This window comes from Puma concolor, chromosome C2 (assembly GCF_028749965.1).
Source record: "Puma concolor isolate L17-30 chromosome C2, mPumCon1.1.hap2, whole genome shotgun sequence".
In the NCBI taxonomy this organism is placed as follows: domain Eukaryota; kingdom Metazoa; phylum Chordata; class Mammalia; order Carnivora; family Felidae; genus Puma; species Puma concolor.
The window spans coordinates 99,261,195-99,275,252 of record NC_141675.1 but is presented as its reverse complement, the minus strand read 5'-3'; the positions used below and the strand labels follow the sequence as shown (position 1 = coordinate 99,275,252).

The following is a 14,058-nucleotide window of genomic DNA, read 5'->3' as shown; positions in this document are numbered from 1 at the left end:
TAACTATTCTACCCTCCAAGTGCAGAGAGAATCTCTCTCCTCAAAGCTCTCACATGTTTATTGAAAAAGAAGATAAGATTTTCATGGAGAAAAGACTCCTTAATGGTGGGAAGGAAAGCTTTCACTCTAAAAGGGCAAGAGTATGGGAAGGGTGGGCATGATCTGAGTGATATGTCTGGCCAGGGACAGTATCAAATTAAAGAATCAAAATCTTTTACTATCTTGACAAGAAAGAGATAAAGGGAAACAAACAAACTTCACTAAAATACACATTCCTCCAGTTTCAGTTTTCTAAAAAGTAATAATTATGCTTAAATCAAGGTTTATAGATAGCAAAAACTGTTTTAATGTGTAAAAGTATTATCCCTTTGCTTTACTAGGTTAGTTTCACTTTCTTTGAAGGAATTGTATCTGTGCACACTTGTCCTAAAGTCCAGTGCAGAAAATAAACTGGTTTGGTACCAGCTTCAATCTCAGAACGTTTCCTAAGCTATATTTGCGAATCCTAAAACTACATATCTGTAAAATGAGATGCAGACTTTCTGAAATGCATTGTGGTGGTGGTAGGGTGGGATGGGGAAGCAAGCTTTTTATGGGGGGGAAAAGAAGAAAGAAATCTCTTCTTATTCTCCCTATTATGTACTATAATGTTTATGACCATCATTTTGCTGCATTAGTTACTGATAGGGGCCTTGGTGCTCCTGACAGGTGTCAGTTTACAAAAGCAGGAGGCTCATAAGCAATAAGAAATTCACACTCTGTAGTCTCTAGAATATTATCAGGATTTACACAACAATCTAGACTAATGCAGAGGTTGTGGTGAGAAAACCTGGTCTCAGAGTTAGGGCTCTTCTTGGGGAGCCAGAAGGAACAATGTCAAGAAGGCATCCTGGAGAAATCTTTGTGATTGTGACCAAATGGGGCCTGTCAGAACTGGATCCTCTCATACTCCACATTACACTTTAAACAATAGTAGTTAGGATTTAAAAGAGTCTTTCACTGTTTCAGAAGCCAAAGCCTGAGGAGAAGAGTACTTTAGATGAAGAATACTTTTTTAAAAAGATAGAGGGAGTTAGAACAGACAAATGAAGAGAAAGATGTGAGATTGACTAGGAAAACATGGCCAAGGGAGGATCACCATCCTAGGCCACATAAATACTGGCTTTAAGAAATGTTGGTTTCCTACTAGATGTATGACTCAGGAAGGTTTTGAACCCTCTCTTTATTTCGTGGCTCTCTAAGGTGAGTTGACGTTATAGACTGATTTAATTAAGGGAGGAGATGGGTCAAGCCTCTAGTCACATTAAGAATATACCTCGGATAATAAATTTTGATTCTGTTTGTCAATGGGTAAAGCCAGAATTGAAATAGCATACCTCCAGTGCACTTCAAAGCAGGTAGTACTTTAAATACCACAGAATTTGTCTGCATGAGAGCCAAGAGGCAATGTAGGAGCATGGCAAGAGGGGTGGACTGGAAGTCAGGAAAGAAGCTATTACAGGAAAGAAGCTATCCCTGTAAAGGGATAGATCCAGAATGACATCACCCCTTGGGGCAACGCTTTAGCAACCAGATAGTTATAACTCATTAAAACGAGATCTAGCATGATGACTAAATTATATGTTGAATGTTTAGGTACTGGGGAGTGTATTCAGTATCTAGTCAAGTATCTAGTATCCAGTCAGCCCTATTACATATATGGTTTACATTTTAAAAATAGCTGCTTGCAATTGGTGCAGCCGCTCTGGAAAGCAGTGTGGAGGTTCCTCAGAAAATTAAAAATAGACCTACCCTATGACCCAGCAATAGCACTGCTAGGAATTTATCCAAGGGACACAGGAGTACTGATGCATAGGGGCACTTGTACCCCAATGTTCATAGCAGCACTCTCAACAATAGGCAAATTATGGAAAGAGCCTAAATGTCCATCAACTGATGAATGGATAAAGAAATTGTGGTTTATATACACAATGGAATACTACGTGGCAATGAGAAAAAATGAAATATGGCCTTTTGTAGCAACGTGGATGGAACTGGAGAGTGTGATGCTAAGTGAAATAAGCCATACAGAGAAAGACAGATACCATATGGTTTCACTCTTATGTGGATCCTGAGAAACTTAACAGGAACCCATGGGGGAGGGGAAGAAAAAAAAAAAAAAGAGGTTAGAGTGGGAGAGAGCCAAAGCATAAGAGACTGTTGAGAACTGAGAACAAACTAAGGGTTGATGGGGGGTGGGAGGGAGGGGAGGGCGGGTGATGGGTATTGAGGAGGGCACCTTTTGGGATGAGCACTGGGTGTTGTATGGAAACCAATTTGACAATAAATTTCATATATAAATAATAAAAAAAAAAGAAAATAAAATAAAAATAGCTGCTTGCAGAATAGACACTTTAGATACTTTATGTGTCTTTTCATCTCTCAGTAAATTACTGCTTAAATTTCTACGTTAGTCAACACTTATTCGTTTTTCAGAAAGGTAACAAATGAAAACAATTCTTCCTAATAGTTTCCTCCTACTTGAGTGGAAGTGGCTTTACTTGTTTTAGAAGAGCTCACTAAGGCTTGAGCAGTTAGCAAAATTATTTTAAAATGTTACCTCTTTTGTTAGATTTCTTTAAATCTCTTATCTGGTTAATATATCATTTGCCTAAATATTAGCAGGACTTGAAAGGGTCCACATTGATGAATTTTGGTCTCCCTCAGAAATGGTCCTACTCATACCAGGAATTTGAATGCTATGATATTTAAAGAAAAAAAAAAAAAAAACAGAAAAAAAATTTTTTTTTTTCCTTTACCTTTGGCCACATGTGAAGGTGAAAGGGATTAATGACCTTTCTGGTACAGATGACATTTAAAACTGTGACTCAGGTCCTCCCACTCTCAAAAGAATATTGATAACTTTTAAAATTGGAAGGTACAGTGAAGACATACTTCCTCACTCTGCCTACGAATCACAAGGAGCTGACTCCTGTCAGTGCTTTTTAACTGCACAAAGCTTAGAGAAGGGCATTCAGAATGGGGTGGGGGAAGGGAGGGAAGTGAGCACTCAGGAGTCATAATTATTCGTGTTCTTCAGGGGTCGAGAAGAAGAGGTAATTTAAAGTAGTCCTAAAGAGAAACAAGAAATAAGGGGACATGGTTAGGAAAAGAAAAGGGGAAAATTGATACAATTTGGGTATTTTGCGAACACTGGAGAAAGCAACAGTCCCCTTGACTCCCATTTAATTCACAATTCTGTCTGTCCTGGAGACATATATTTAGTTGAAAGCTTTGGAGAAACAGATTTAGAATTTTGCTACTAGACTCAATATGAGCCCCTTCAAAGTAGGCTGGAGTAGGTCTACCAGGCTTCACAAGTGGAGGGTACTGCTAAGGGTGTGAATAAGGGGAGGGGCGATGAATCTTGTTGCCAGGCAGGGAAGGGGGAACACAGCAGAACAAAATGGGATTTGAAACTAAAAATCTATTAGGAAAGATGAAAGGATGGAATTGGTGTTATTTATACTGAGAGGCCTTAATATTGGTCCAGTGTGGGAAGGGCTTTCACACTGAGTATTATAAACAACTGTTTTCATTTTGTCCTGAATGGAGAACTGAGAGAAGGAATCTGGTTTTAGGTCCCCAGGATGGATGTAAAGTTTGTCCAACTATGGAGTTTTCCAGGCATTGGGTCAAGTAGCTAAGGGAAACTGAAGAAGCTCTTTATCTGAAAATACTATTTGAAAATGTTTCTGGCTAGGAAGACAGGATGCCCAATTTCTGAAGTTTCCATGATGGGTTGGCTAAAGAAGAAAGGCACTGAATCCCCACGTTGACAGACAAATGGAGAGAGACACTGAGGGGCAGAGACCCGAGAGCCAACATTTTATACATTCTGCAGGCTAAAAAATGAGATCCCTATTTCTCAGTTCTATTTCTATCAGCCTCTGTCATGAAAAAGTTCCTCAAATTCTGGTTTTATTTAAGAAAGAAAAATCTCCTAGGAAAATGAATGTTATATTGCCAAGCTGCCTCCAGGGAAGCATTGAAGACTAGTTAAAATAATTGTAAAGCACACTGAAAACAGAAATTAGTCAGGAAAGGAGCTGTATTAAAATAAATGTATGAAAACCCAGTTGGGACAGCTAGGCATTTCACTCCCTTATGCTTCTCAGATGAGCAGCCCTTTCAAATGCAGCCTGTAATTGTTGGTCAGATCATAGGGAAGTTAAGGAGCCCCTTGGTCATATTTTCAAAAGCAAATATAGAACAGTGACAGTCCTAAAAGGGAAAATCACAGATACATTCATATGCACTTCTTTTGTTCTTCAGATATTGAGAGGGCCAGCTAAAAGATCACTTTGGATATGAACCTCTTTGTATCGGCCACACCGGAAAAGAAATGTTTTCTTAAAAAAAAGTTTTCACTTTCCTACATTTGCTAAGTCTGAGCTTTAAAAAAAAATTCTAAAATCATGTCAAGACAATACTGAAGCTGATAATATAAAAAGCGAACTAGAGCAGTAATGATTATTATTAAATGCACCAGATTAACTGCAGCAGGTTGGTGATGGGTGATAAATGCAAAGAAATAATATTTCAATCAACTCATGATCATAGGCAGATTCAAAGTTAAAATGACTATAATGTAATATATATTTCAATATAGAGTTGTTATATATAATGTGTATGTTCTAGCTTTCAGAAATACTGCAATGTAGTGTACTGTACTTAAGTAAGCATACCTAAATGTAACTCATATTCTTCCACAAAGTCACTAGTACTGTTAATTAAAAAAAACAAAAACAAAAACAAAAACAAAAACGAACAACTCATTTTTTCTTCCAGTAAAAAGAAATGCCTATGGTTACAGTCACAGACTTTTGGATATAGAAAGACAATATACATTTTCAAAGAGAACAACAACGAAAAGCTGCTAAGTGTAAGTAGCCTGCCTTAATGGGGGAGGGGAAAAGTCACCAAAATAGAAGAGGAAAGAAAATGTCCTCTGAATTCTGCGAATTAGCAGAAATAACCTACATGTCATAAAAAATAATAGTCCATCTAGTAAAAGAAGGGCATGGGAGTGAGAAAACTGAACCCGATGGTTTCCAGGCCACCCTAAAGGTCGGCTACGAGAGCCAGGTCTATTTGTGCAGACCAGTGCCCCAGAGCAGCGTTCTACTTTAACGTTTGAGATGGGCGAGAGCCGTCAATTCTTACAGACTACCAAAAATGATTCCCTCCGAGAGTCTATTGGTTTGCTAGACACAGTAAACAACCCACTCCTGGAAAGACTTCGGCAAAGGCCACGTTGGTTTCAGGAGACACAGTCTGGAATTACGATGATGAACCCCCGATGCAAGCAGGATGAGGAAGCTTTAGTTTGGGAGTAAAACTTACGGGTGGGCGGGTGTTTGTGTGCACACGCTGGGTTCCATAGAGGAAAGGAATGGAGGCTTTCAAGCCATGGACTGGCTCGGACCAAAGTTTGTCCCGGGCCTTGCTCCCTGGCCTCATGCCCCTCCTCCCCAGGAGACCAAGGGAGGTGCCCCAGCCTGCCGCTCTCTTGCTCTGTGTACCACTTGAGTACTTGCGTTCTACCTTCTCCTGGAGGAAAACAGCCTGTCCCTGTAGGTTTGCTGTGGATCCAACAAGCTGCCTTTGTTTCTCCCAACTCCGAAACGTTACAAAAAGCAACAGAGTGGGCAGGTGACTGCTTCCTGGGAAGGGAGCCACAAGTCTCGAGCACAATGGTAGGAAGAGGGAGCCGTATCTATGCACCAGGGCCTATGCCTGAGTGTGCCTCCTTTGAGAGGCACACACACTCCCAGACTACAAGTATATACGCAAACACATACGTATGCACACACGTCAGGAAATCCAGCAGAAGTACAGAGTTTGTTACGTGCACTCTACTCTGCACAGCATATTCAAGTTTCTCATGAAACAGGTACATAGAAATGACTGATGGTTGACCTCCTCCAGAATGCCCTCATCACAGATAGTGGATGGCGCTGATGCACCCAACTAAGGCAACAGAGCAGAAGCAGATAGAAGATATGTGAGACCGTTGACTAGCTAGAAATTCCAGAATCTGTCTTGTCACCGGGGAATATGAACGCACAACAGTTTTGTACTGAGAGCACCTCACACTGCGTGTGTACATGCATAATGTGTACTCACGTATAGACATTTTGGACAGCAGCCGTGACCTACTAGCTGGGTTAAGTCCTTTTCATTACTGGAATCTACATCGAAATGGCAAAGATTTTGCTGGGCAATTCCAAACTTCTGTTGTAACAGTAGTGGAAACAGATGTCTCTTATGGGGTTAATTTTTTTCTTTTCTATTTTACGTGTATCAGAATCTCACTGAGGTATTTGGAACCAAGGAAACCCCTGAAATTGCAAGAGGACTGGTAGGGACTTTCTATATCCTAATTAGGTATCTCAAAAGCCGGGATTCCCATAATTGTGGCTAGGTTTCCTCTATGATCTGCAGATTATGCTCCATCATTGAAGATTTGCGAGTTGTGAGTTTGCATTTAAACAAAGAACCACCAGATGGACCAGATGCTCACCTACACTGAGGAAAACTGAGTCTAGAAGTAAATATATACTGTATAGAGAAAGAAAGCTTTTTGTAGAGACTATTCTCCCTATTAAAGAAATGATTAAAACTGGCATACCAGGCACCTGTGATCATGTCTTATGGGATTTACTATTTGACTAATATGATGCCTATTTTACACCCAGCCCAGACCTATGTCACTGAAATAAGATATGAAAAAATAGCAGCCACTTCCTGAGAACTGTCAGTTCCAGAGAAGTTTGATGCCTCCCTGCAAAACCGCTGTTTTCATAGTCTTCACTCGTGAATAGGGCTCATTTTGATGATAATGCAACCATTAAAAAGCAAGAAATAGACGACTAAGACTTTGCACCCTTCCAAGCTCTCTAACTTCTGTTCTCTTCCCTGGGCTTTCTGATTTAAGGCAATAATTCTTTACTGTAAGTGGCTTCTGGTGAAAATACCTCGACTGAGGTCACTTCAGATTAGATTTCAGCCTGAAGGTTTTCAATAGGCCGGGCCTCAGGAACCACTGGAACCCAGCGTGTTTCAGTCAGTTATTTCAACCCAGGACATTTTTACCACTTTTCAGTGAAATACATAGTTCTGACAAAGAACACCATGCTCATGCAGCCCTCATCCTCTACTTCTCCATCCTAAAAAGAATGCAAAACAAATCCTAGTGTTCCAAACCATTTTTGGGATCTGTTAAGGTGCATCTCTGACCACTGTGGATTCAGTGTTCAAGGACAAAAAATTATTGAGAGACTTAGAAAAATCTCTGGGCAATTTTGATCAGGCTCATTATCGTAATACCTAGTGCTAGAAATGATGCTTTGGGTTAGTAATTTCCATGTTTTGTGTTTACACGAACACTGAGTCACTACAGCTTTTCCTCTTGCGGAGGTTTAAGCAGTATGAGAAATGGTAACTCCACACAGAGAGCCCTTGGGAATATGAAAATATTCTCACTGGAGAGCAAGAGCTCTTCTGTGCCCCCTTTTCTGTCTCCACATGCTGCCTGAGCACCAGGGTAGAGATAGCTTTTGAAAGTTTGCCCCATGCAATCTATTTCCTGGGCACCTCAGAGAAGGGTCTTTTTCTTCATGACAACGTGAAGAGAAAGGGGCTGCCCCCATCCCAATGGGGAGGTTATGTGGAGCCTCAGAAAGCCCCAGGGGGCTGGGTCAGCACAAGCACTCTCTTCAAGCACTGCAGATGGAAAGGCCTTGGGTTGCCTTGCTTTTTCTATGGAATTAGGAAATCTATTGAAATTCTAGTGCACCCTTCCTTTTGTTTGTTACCAAGTCACATGGTTCTGTCTTTAGTGTCCTATTTTATTTTATTTTTTTAAATTTCTTTTTCTGGGGGATAAAATTGGCCATTTAAAGAAAGTTCTTTTCTAGTGAGTAAAGAGGTTTCTCAGAGCCAGAAATCACTCAAAAGAAAGTCTGTCGACCCTACTACCCATGGAAAAGCCCAGAGATTTCTCTAAATACTTCTTGCCAAACTTCCTAGGGTTGGGATTGGATGTTTTTTGGTTTCGCATTATTGGGTGCTGAATACAGTGTGCAGTCCTTTTGTTCTCTTCCCCAGGGCTTCCATTACCCTGGACTTCAACTCATGACTAAATTAAAGAATTCTTTCAGGAGATTTCTTTTAAGAGTCAGGTCACAACAGAAACGGCACCCTCCCTTCGAAATCCCAAGGGCATCTCAGGTTGTGTCTGCTCTTGCATTGCACCTTCATTTTGTTTCTTTTTTGCACAGCAGAAGCAGTCCTGATTTGGTTATCTGATACCTCTTCCGCAGAATCTCATACCCTCTGCTCCCAGCCTCAGCTGATTAAATAACATCTTCTGTAACAAGAGAGAAAGTCTCCTGAATGGGTATGTCGAGTATGAATCCTGGCCAGATCTAGCTCACTGCTCCCTTTCCTAAAGGCAACAGGTGTTGGGGAGCATGATGGAGGAAGCACATCTAGGAAGGTACATGAACCTTTATTATGTTCTGTCAGGGACCTGAGGGATTTTAAGGGGCACACCTCATTTTCAACTGCTGAGGGAAAATAGATTTGGGGTATGGGCTGGGCACATACTGCTGGTGTGCTTGTAAGATGGACACACAAGTAGGTCAAGGCATTAGGACTTACTTGAAGCTCATACACCCAGAGGAAACCTTTTTACTTCTCATATCAGAATGTACAAATTCTAATGGTTCATGGGTTCCAAAGGGGTTTCTTGGTCCTTATAGAATATTGGGATGGTAAATAAAACCCATAACTTTTCAACAAAGCCAATCCAAGTCTTTTCCTTCTAGGGCTGCGAACTATTGTGGGCTCCAAGATGCCTCAGAAGAAGGAATAGACTAAAGCTGGAACAGAAGAAGGAAATTATCCACCACACTTACTCATGGCACAAACAGTTTCAGAGCATTAGGAATCTGGGCAGGAAAAAGCCTATGAAACTATTATTAGGACCTAAAGTTTACAACTCAATTAAAATATATAGTAAAAGCCATTTTGATACAGACACTTTCATTTCAAATTATTTTTGCCTTGCTTGTTTCTTAATCTTTTCCCATGTGTAAATCTGTATCAGATCCATCTGTTCCAATTCCTTCCTTTTTGGGGACTATATTTTACACATTTGGGTTTTTTTTTTTGGAACAAATATTGGCATTTATTATAGTTATTGCCCTCTATGCTGAGATGCTACCAATGTTTTCAGTGCTGGGAAATTTTATTTTTCATAACTATATCTAAATGTCATGAGATAAATATTCTCCTTTGACTTTTTTTCCTTTCCCTTGTTCAGCTAACCCACTTTTAAATCATAAATTACTAAAAAAAAATGTTCTTTTCCAAACCAGTTCTTGTTCCCTGTATTCATCCTAAGAGGTCTTAAATCTGGAACATTTGCTTCCATTTTATCTATTTTTTTCCCCTGACTACTGAAAAAAAATTTTTTTTAGCACTCATAGCATCCTAGCATGAAGTTCTAAATGTAAGAAGATTGTTGCATTTGAAACTAAAAAATAAAGGATTCATGCTCATCGTCTATTCTTGAAGCAAAATGTTTTCCCCATTTCTTAAGATGTTGGGAATTATTTAATTTAAAAGTAAGGATTGCCGATCTAAAAGCATCTCTATCCTTTTGAAATAGGTACAGTCTAGTTTACATCGGTTTAGAAGGTAGCCCTTTCAAGAGATCAGTAATGACCCCGTAGCAAGTTCATGGCTCCCCAGTTTAGATCTGCAGTCTAGCTTCTTCCTCTCTCCAGAGAACAAATCTGCCAACTATTTTAGACTATGAGTGTTTGGGAGGAATAGACATACAGTAAGAAAAAGTCGACTGCTATGCAAACCTGGAGAGTCCGTGTGGTTATAATGACTGCATCACCTCCCCAAGAATTCTCGGGGAGTTCTCCAACGTTTTTAAAAAAGAGATGCTTCATTTGAAAGGAAGGGATGAATATTAGTGTTTCAAACCCAAGTGGAAGTTCTTCCCTCTACATGTTCTATAGCAAAATGTGGATTTTATTTTAAACCAATTGCTTAGATTTTCACATGGCAAATCAGCATTAGGGTAAATGGGTCTCCCTCTGATTTAAGAAGCAGATTGCTAAATGTGGCCCACTATGGCACCCAAGATCAACTTTTCTAGAAGTATTGTAAATTCTGCCTACTTTGCTAAGGTTGGAATAAGGACACTATCTTACTTAAGTCTGCTACTGTCAAATAACTGAAAAAATTTTGAAGTGGCTTTTGGCTTCTTCCTTTGTAGCACATGCTGAGTGATTTCATGTCATTTTTCCTCCAGATTAAACAACTTTTTTTCTTAATGTCAATTTTTTCTTTTTTATGTCATGGGTTGAATGAGTTGTTTTCAAGAGATCAAAACAATTCCATGACATGGTTAATTAACTAATGCTCCCTCTGTTGGCAGTAAGTGGAAATATAGAGTCTTAACAACACTGCTATTTTTAAATGCAAAATTAGCAGAGAAAAATGGACTTTATCTTATTTCTGAAGCTGTCCCCACTAACTTTTAAAACAGGTCAATTTTGGACACATAGCTCTTGTTAGAACTCCTCTTAGAAATCACGATGAGTGACACTCATCAGTTAACCATCCAAGTCTACATTAAACTTCTAGCAAATTATTTACCGAATAAAGGACCATAGGACCAAATAAAACCCACATATACCCTAGTTGCACTAATCCTACTAAACATCACCAAGAACTTATGGAAAAGATCCGAGTTAACCAATATCTAAAATATACGAGTAAAAGCATTTTCGCCATTACAGAGTTGCTTCCCTTGGAAGATTTCTTCTCATTTGTTGCAGTTTTCGCAAATAAGTCGCTGACAGGAGAATTAAAATGCAAAGCAATTTTGAAACTAAAATACTGTCTTTGCTTCTTTTTTAAAATTGTGGTTTGGTGTTTCTGCTTTGTTTAAAGATGTCCTTTTCCCCCCTGAAGAGTGTTAAAACATGCCCAGCAATAAAATCACCTTTGGAATATTTGTTAGGCTTAAGAATTCTTCTATTTGAGATGGAATCCCTTCAGGACACTGTCTAGAATGGAAAAATCCCTATTACGATGCTTTGATCAGGACCGAGGAGAGAAATCCCAACTAGGAAGAGAGAGTGGCATCTAGGATGATGCAATGGACTGGTGGCCTTTTGAATGATGGATGTTGCCATCTGAGAAATATCTGTTAATTTCTTTAAAACTTTCCCAAAAGCAAGGGTTAAGAAATCATCTAAAGGACGGTCATCTTATTTAGCCCTCTCAACCATGGTGGAAATAGTCAGAAGGTGACATTTGAAAGGAAGAAAGTAATTTTGGCATCAAGGCATCCTGATCTGTACCAGGCTTCTGATAACGCTGCTCTCTGTAGTTGTGAAGGGTGAGGAGGCCTGAACTCCTCCTCCTGGCTGACCACAAAAGGAAAACCCATTTGTCACGGCCTCTAGACTACTAGCGTTTCCTTAAAGAAAAGAAGTAAAGTCAATAAAAATTCTAGAATCATAAGATCTCAATGAACTTATAGAGAAGCAAGGAATCTGTTTCTGAAAGATAAAGTCCTCCCATGAAAAAGAACAGAATTCTAGATGGATCAGTTGAAAAAAATATTCAGTGGAGCAACTTAACGCTTTGCTAAAAGTCAAAGAACTACGTATCAAAATACAAAGCAGCAGGTTCAAATTACAGCAGGGATGGGCTGGCCACAGAGGCCCTCAGCAACCCAGGCAATACTTAAAATAATAAAAATTAAGAAAAATTAAAAAAAATATGAAGAAAATATCCTTCCTCTCTTTCAAATATAACTTTAATTGCCTTTTATTCTTTCTATCTGGAAGCAGTAGCGCTAACCTTAACAGTCTTGACTTACCAAAAAATATATATACGTGTGTGAAATAAAATAAAAGAGAAGGGATCGGTGGCAGTGTATGCAAAACCAAAACGAAAAAAAAATTACTTTTAACAATCTCACTTTTTTTTGTTTTTTTTTACACAAATACTGTCGTAAATATATTAAAAAAATCAGCATTCTATCTGGTAAACGTCACTTTTGCCCCTCTATAAAATTTTGAATTAAAAAAGCCTCAAGAACTTTTTATTATTCCCCCCCACCCTCCATTTCTCTTTCTTTTTCTCTTCCACAAGAATATATCCTGACACTTTTTTTTTGTTTTTTTTTTTTGCAAAGATTGTTGGAAATAATCCTTCTCTTGTACCTAGAAACATAGGTGCAAACCTCTGATATCTTTGTTTTATCTGCATTCCTGCCTTTCATGAAAGTCCCTCTTGATTGTGCTGAGGCTGTGGCTCAGCGAAGACACTGAATAAATACGATAGCCACTGTTGCTTGATGCTTGTCCAAGTCTTCCTGGCTTCTGCTGAAAGGGGGGATATGAAGGAGGTGGGCCAGGGGGTGCGGACTCAGCAGAATCTGGGGGAGAAGCCTGCCATTCGCCTTTCCCACACCACCCGACCCACTGCCCGTTCCCACCCCCCCCAGCCCTTTTATGAAATCAGACAACGTGGTAGGTGGAAAACAGCAGGGCCTTTCCTCTGGGTTTTCAACCAGAAGCGATATTCCACAGTTTTAACTGGTTACTGTGAAGTCCGAGCGGCCAGAATTGTGAAAATGTCCACTGAAACACTGCAAGCGGTGTACTTAAAGACAGTAGGCCTTTTAGATTTTGTTATAGATTTTTTGTAGTGCTCTTCACAAGTGAAAAAAAAAATTTTTTTTTACTTTTTTTTTTTTTTAAAGATTTTTTTTTTTTGTAAAGAAGGGTTGTATTTAGAGGCCAGTAGCTAGAGATCCAACCAGTGGACCTCTTGAAGCACTACCAGGCCTTAAGGCCACCATCCGAGGGAGGCTGGGAAAACTATCATTCACCCGAGCCTCCGGAAATGTAATGTACCAGCAGGCAAAAAACAGTTCTTCATGTAGTACAAAATGAAACGAAACAAAAAACAAAAACAGAAAGTAAAAACGAAACCAAAACATTTCTTAAATTCTAGTGCCATAGCTTTTTTTGTTTGTTTGTTTCTTTTTTGTTGTTTTGTTTTGTTCATAAGAAAGAGAGAAAGATAACTACTTATCCGTCAGACACGTGCATCCTCATGTGGTCGTTGAACTGCTCGATTTGGTCAAACTTTGCTGGACAGACGGAGCAGACGTAAGTGGTCCCCTCGGTGCAGGCCACCACCCCCGGGGGGCCGGCGCGGGCACCTGGGGGTGTTCCCGCGGGAGGGGTCCCGTTGCTGGCACTGTGCAGGGCCACGTGTCGCTCCAGGAGGGTCTTGTGGGAGAACTTCTTTTTGCAGATGTAGCACTCATAGGACTTCTCCCCCCGGTGGAGACGCATGTGCACATTGAGAGAGCTTTTCTGGGTGAAGCGCTTGTTGCAGATACTGCACTGGTATGCCCTCACTCCTGTGTGTGTCACCATGTGCTTGATAAGGTAATCCTTTAAGGAGAAGGAGCGCCAACAGATGCTGCATTGGTGGGGCTTCTCACCTGTCGGTGTGGGAAGAGACAGCGAGCAGGACGCAGCGAGACACAGCAAGGGAGAGAGAATGAGAGACGGAAGAACAAGACAACAGAAAACAAAAACAAAACAATTAAAAAACAAATCTGACTGGTTCACACTGCCCTGGAAAGATCCAGGCCTTCCTGGCCTGTCATGTTCTGAGAGACCTTGCTTTAAGGTGATGCCAGGACCATCTAGTTTTCCACGTCCCCAGGCCAGAAAATGGCTCTCTTGGAAAGCTACAAGATAGTCCCCCCACTAAAGGCTTCCAAAGGACATTCTGTGATGAAAAGGGATGGCGACTTTTAGGGGGTTGTTTTCAGCATCATCATGAGGAGATTTAACTGTGTGTTTCCCATTAATTTTATCAAACACACGCAAGAAATAAGAGAGAGGAGAGATCTTTGAAGACGTAGGGTTCTCTAGAATCTTTAGAAACCAAGGACAG

The 14,058-nt window shown here is 40.1% G+C and overlaps 1 protein-coding gene across 50 annotated transcripts in view; it reads right to left on the bottom strand.

Annotated features, from left to right (window-relative positions):
* Positions 1–9,155: 9,155 nt before the first annotated feature.
* The window catches only part of ZBTB20 (zinc finger and BTB domain containing 20), a 780,465-nt gene continuing 775,562 nt past the window's right edge, over positions 9,156–14,058 (bottom strand). For all 50 annotated transcript variants that reach the window (XM_086676282.1, XM_086676281.1, XM_086676306.1 and 47 more), the window contains one exon: positions 9,156–13,597. In XM_086676282.1, the coding sequence (XP_086532408.1) occupies positions 13,176–13,597 (422 nt within the window). In that variant the 3' untranslated portion in view covers positions 9,156–13,175. The remainder of the gene's footprint in view (positions 13,598–14,058) is intronic.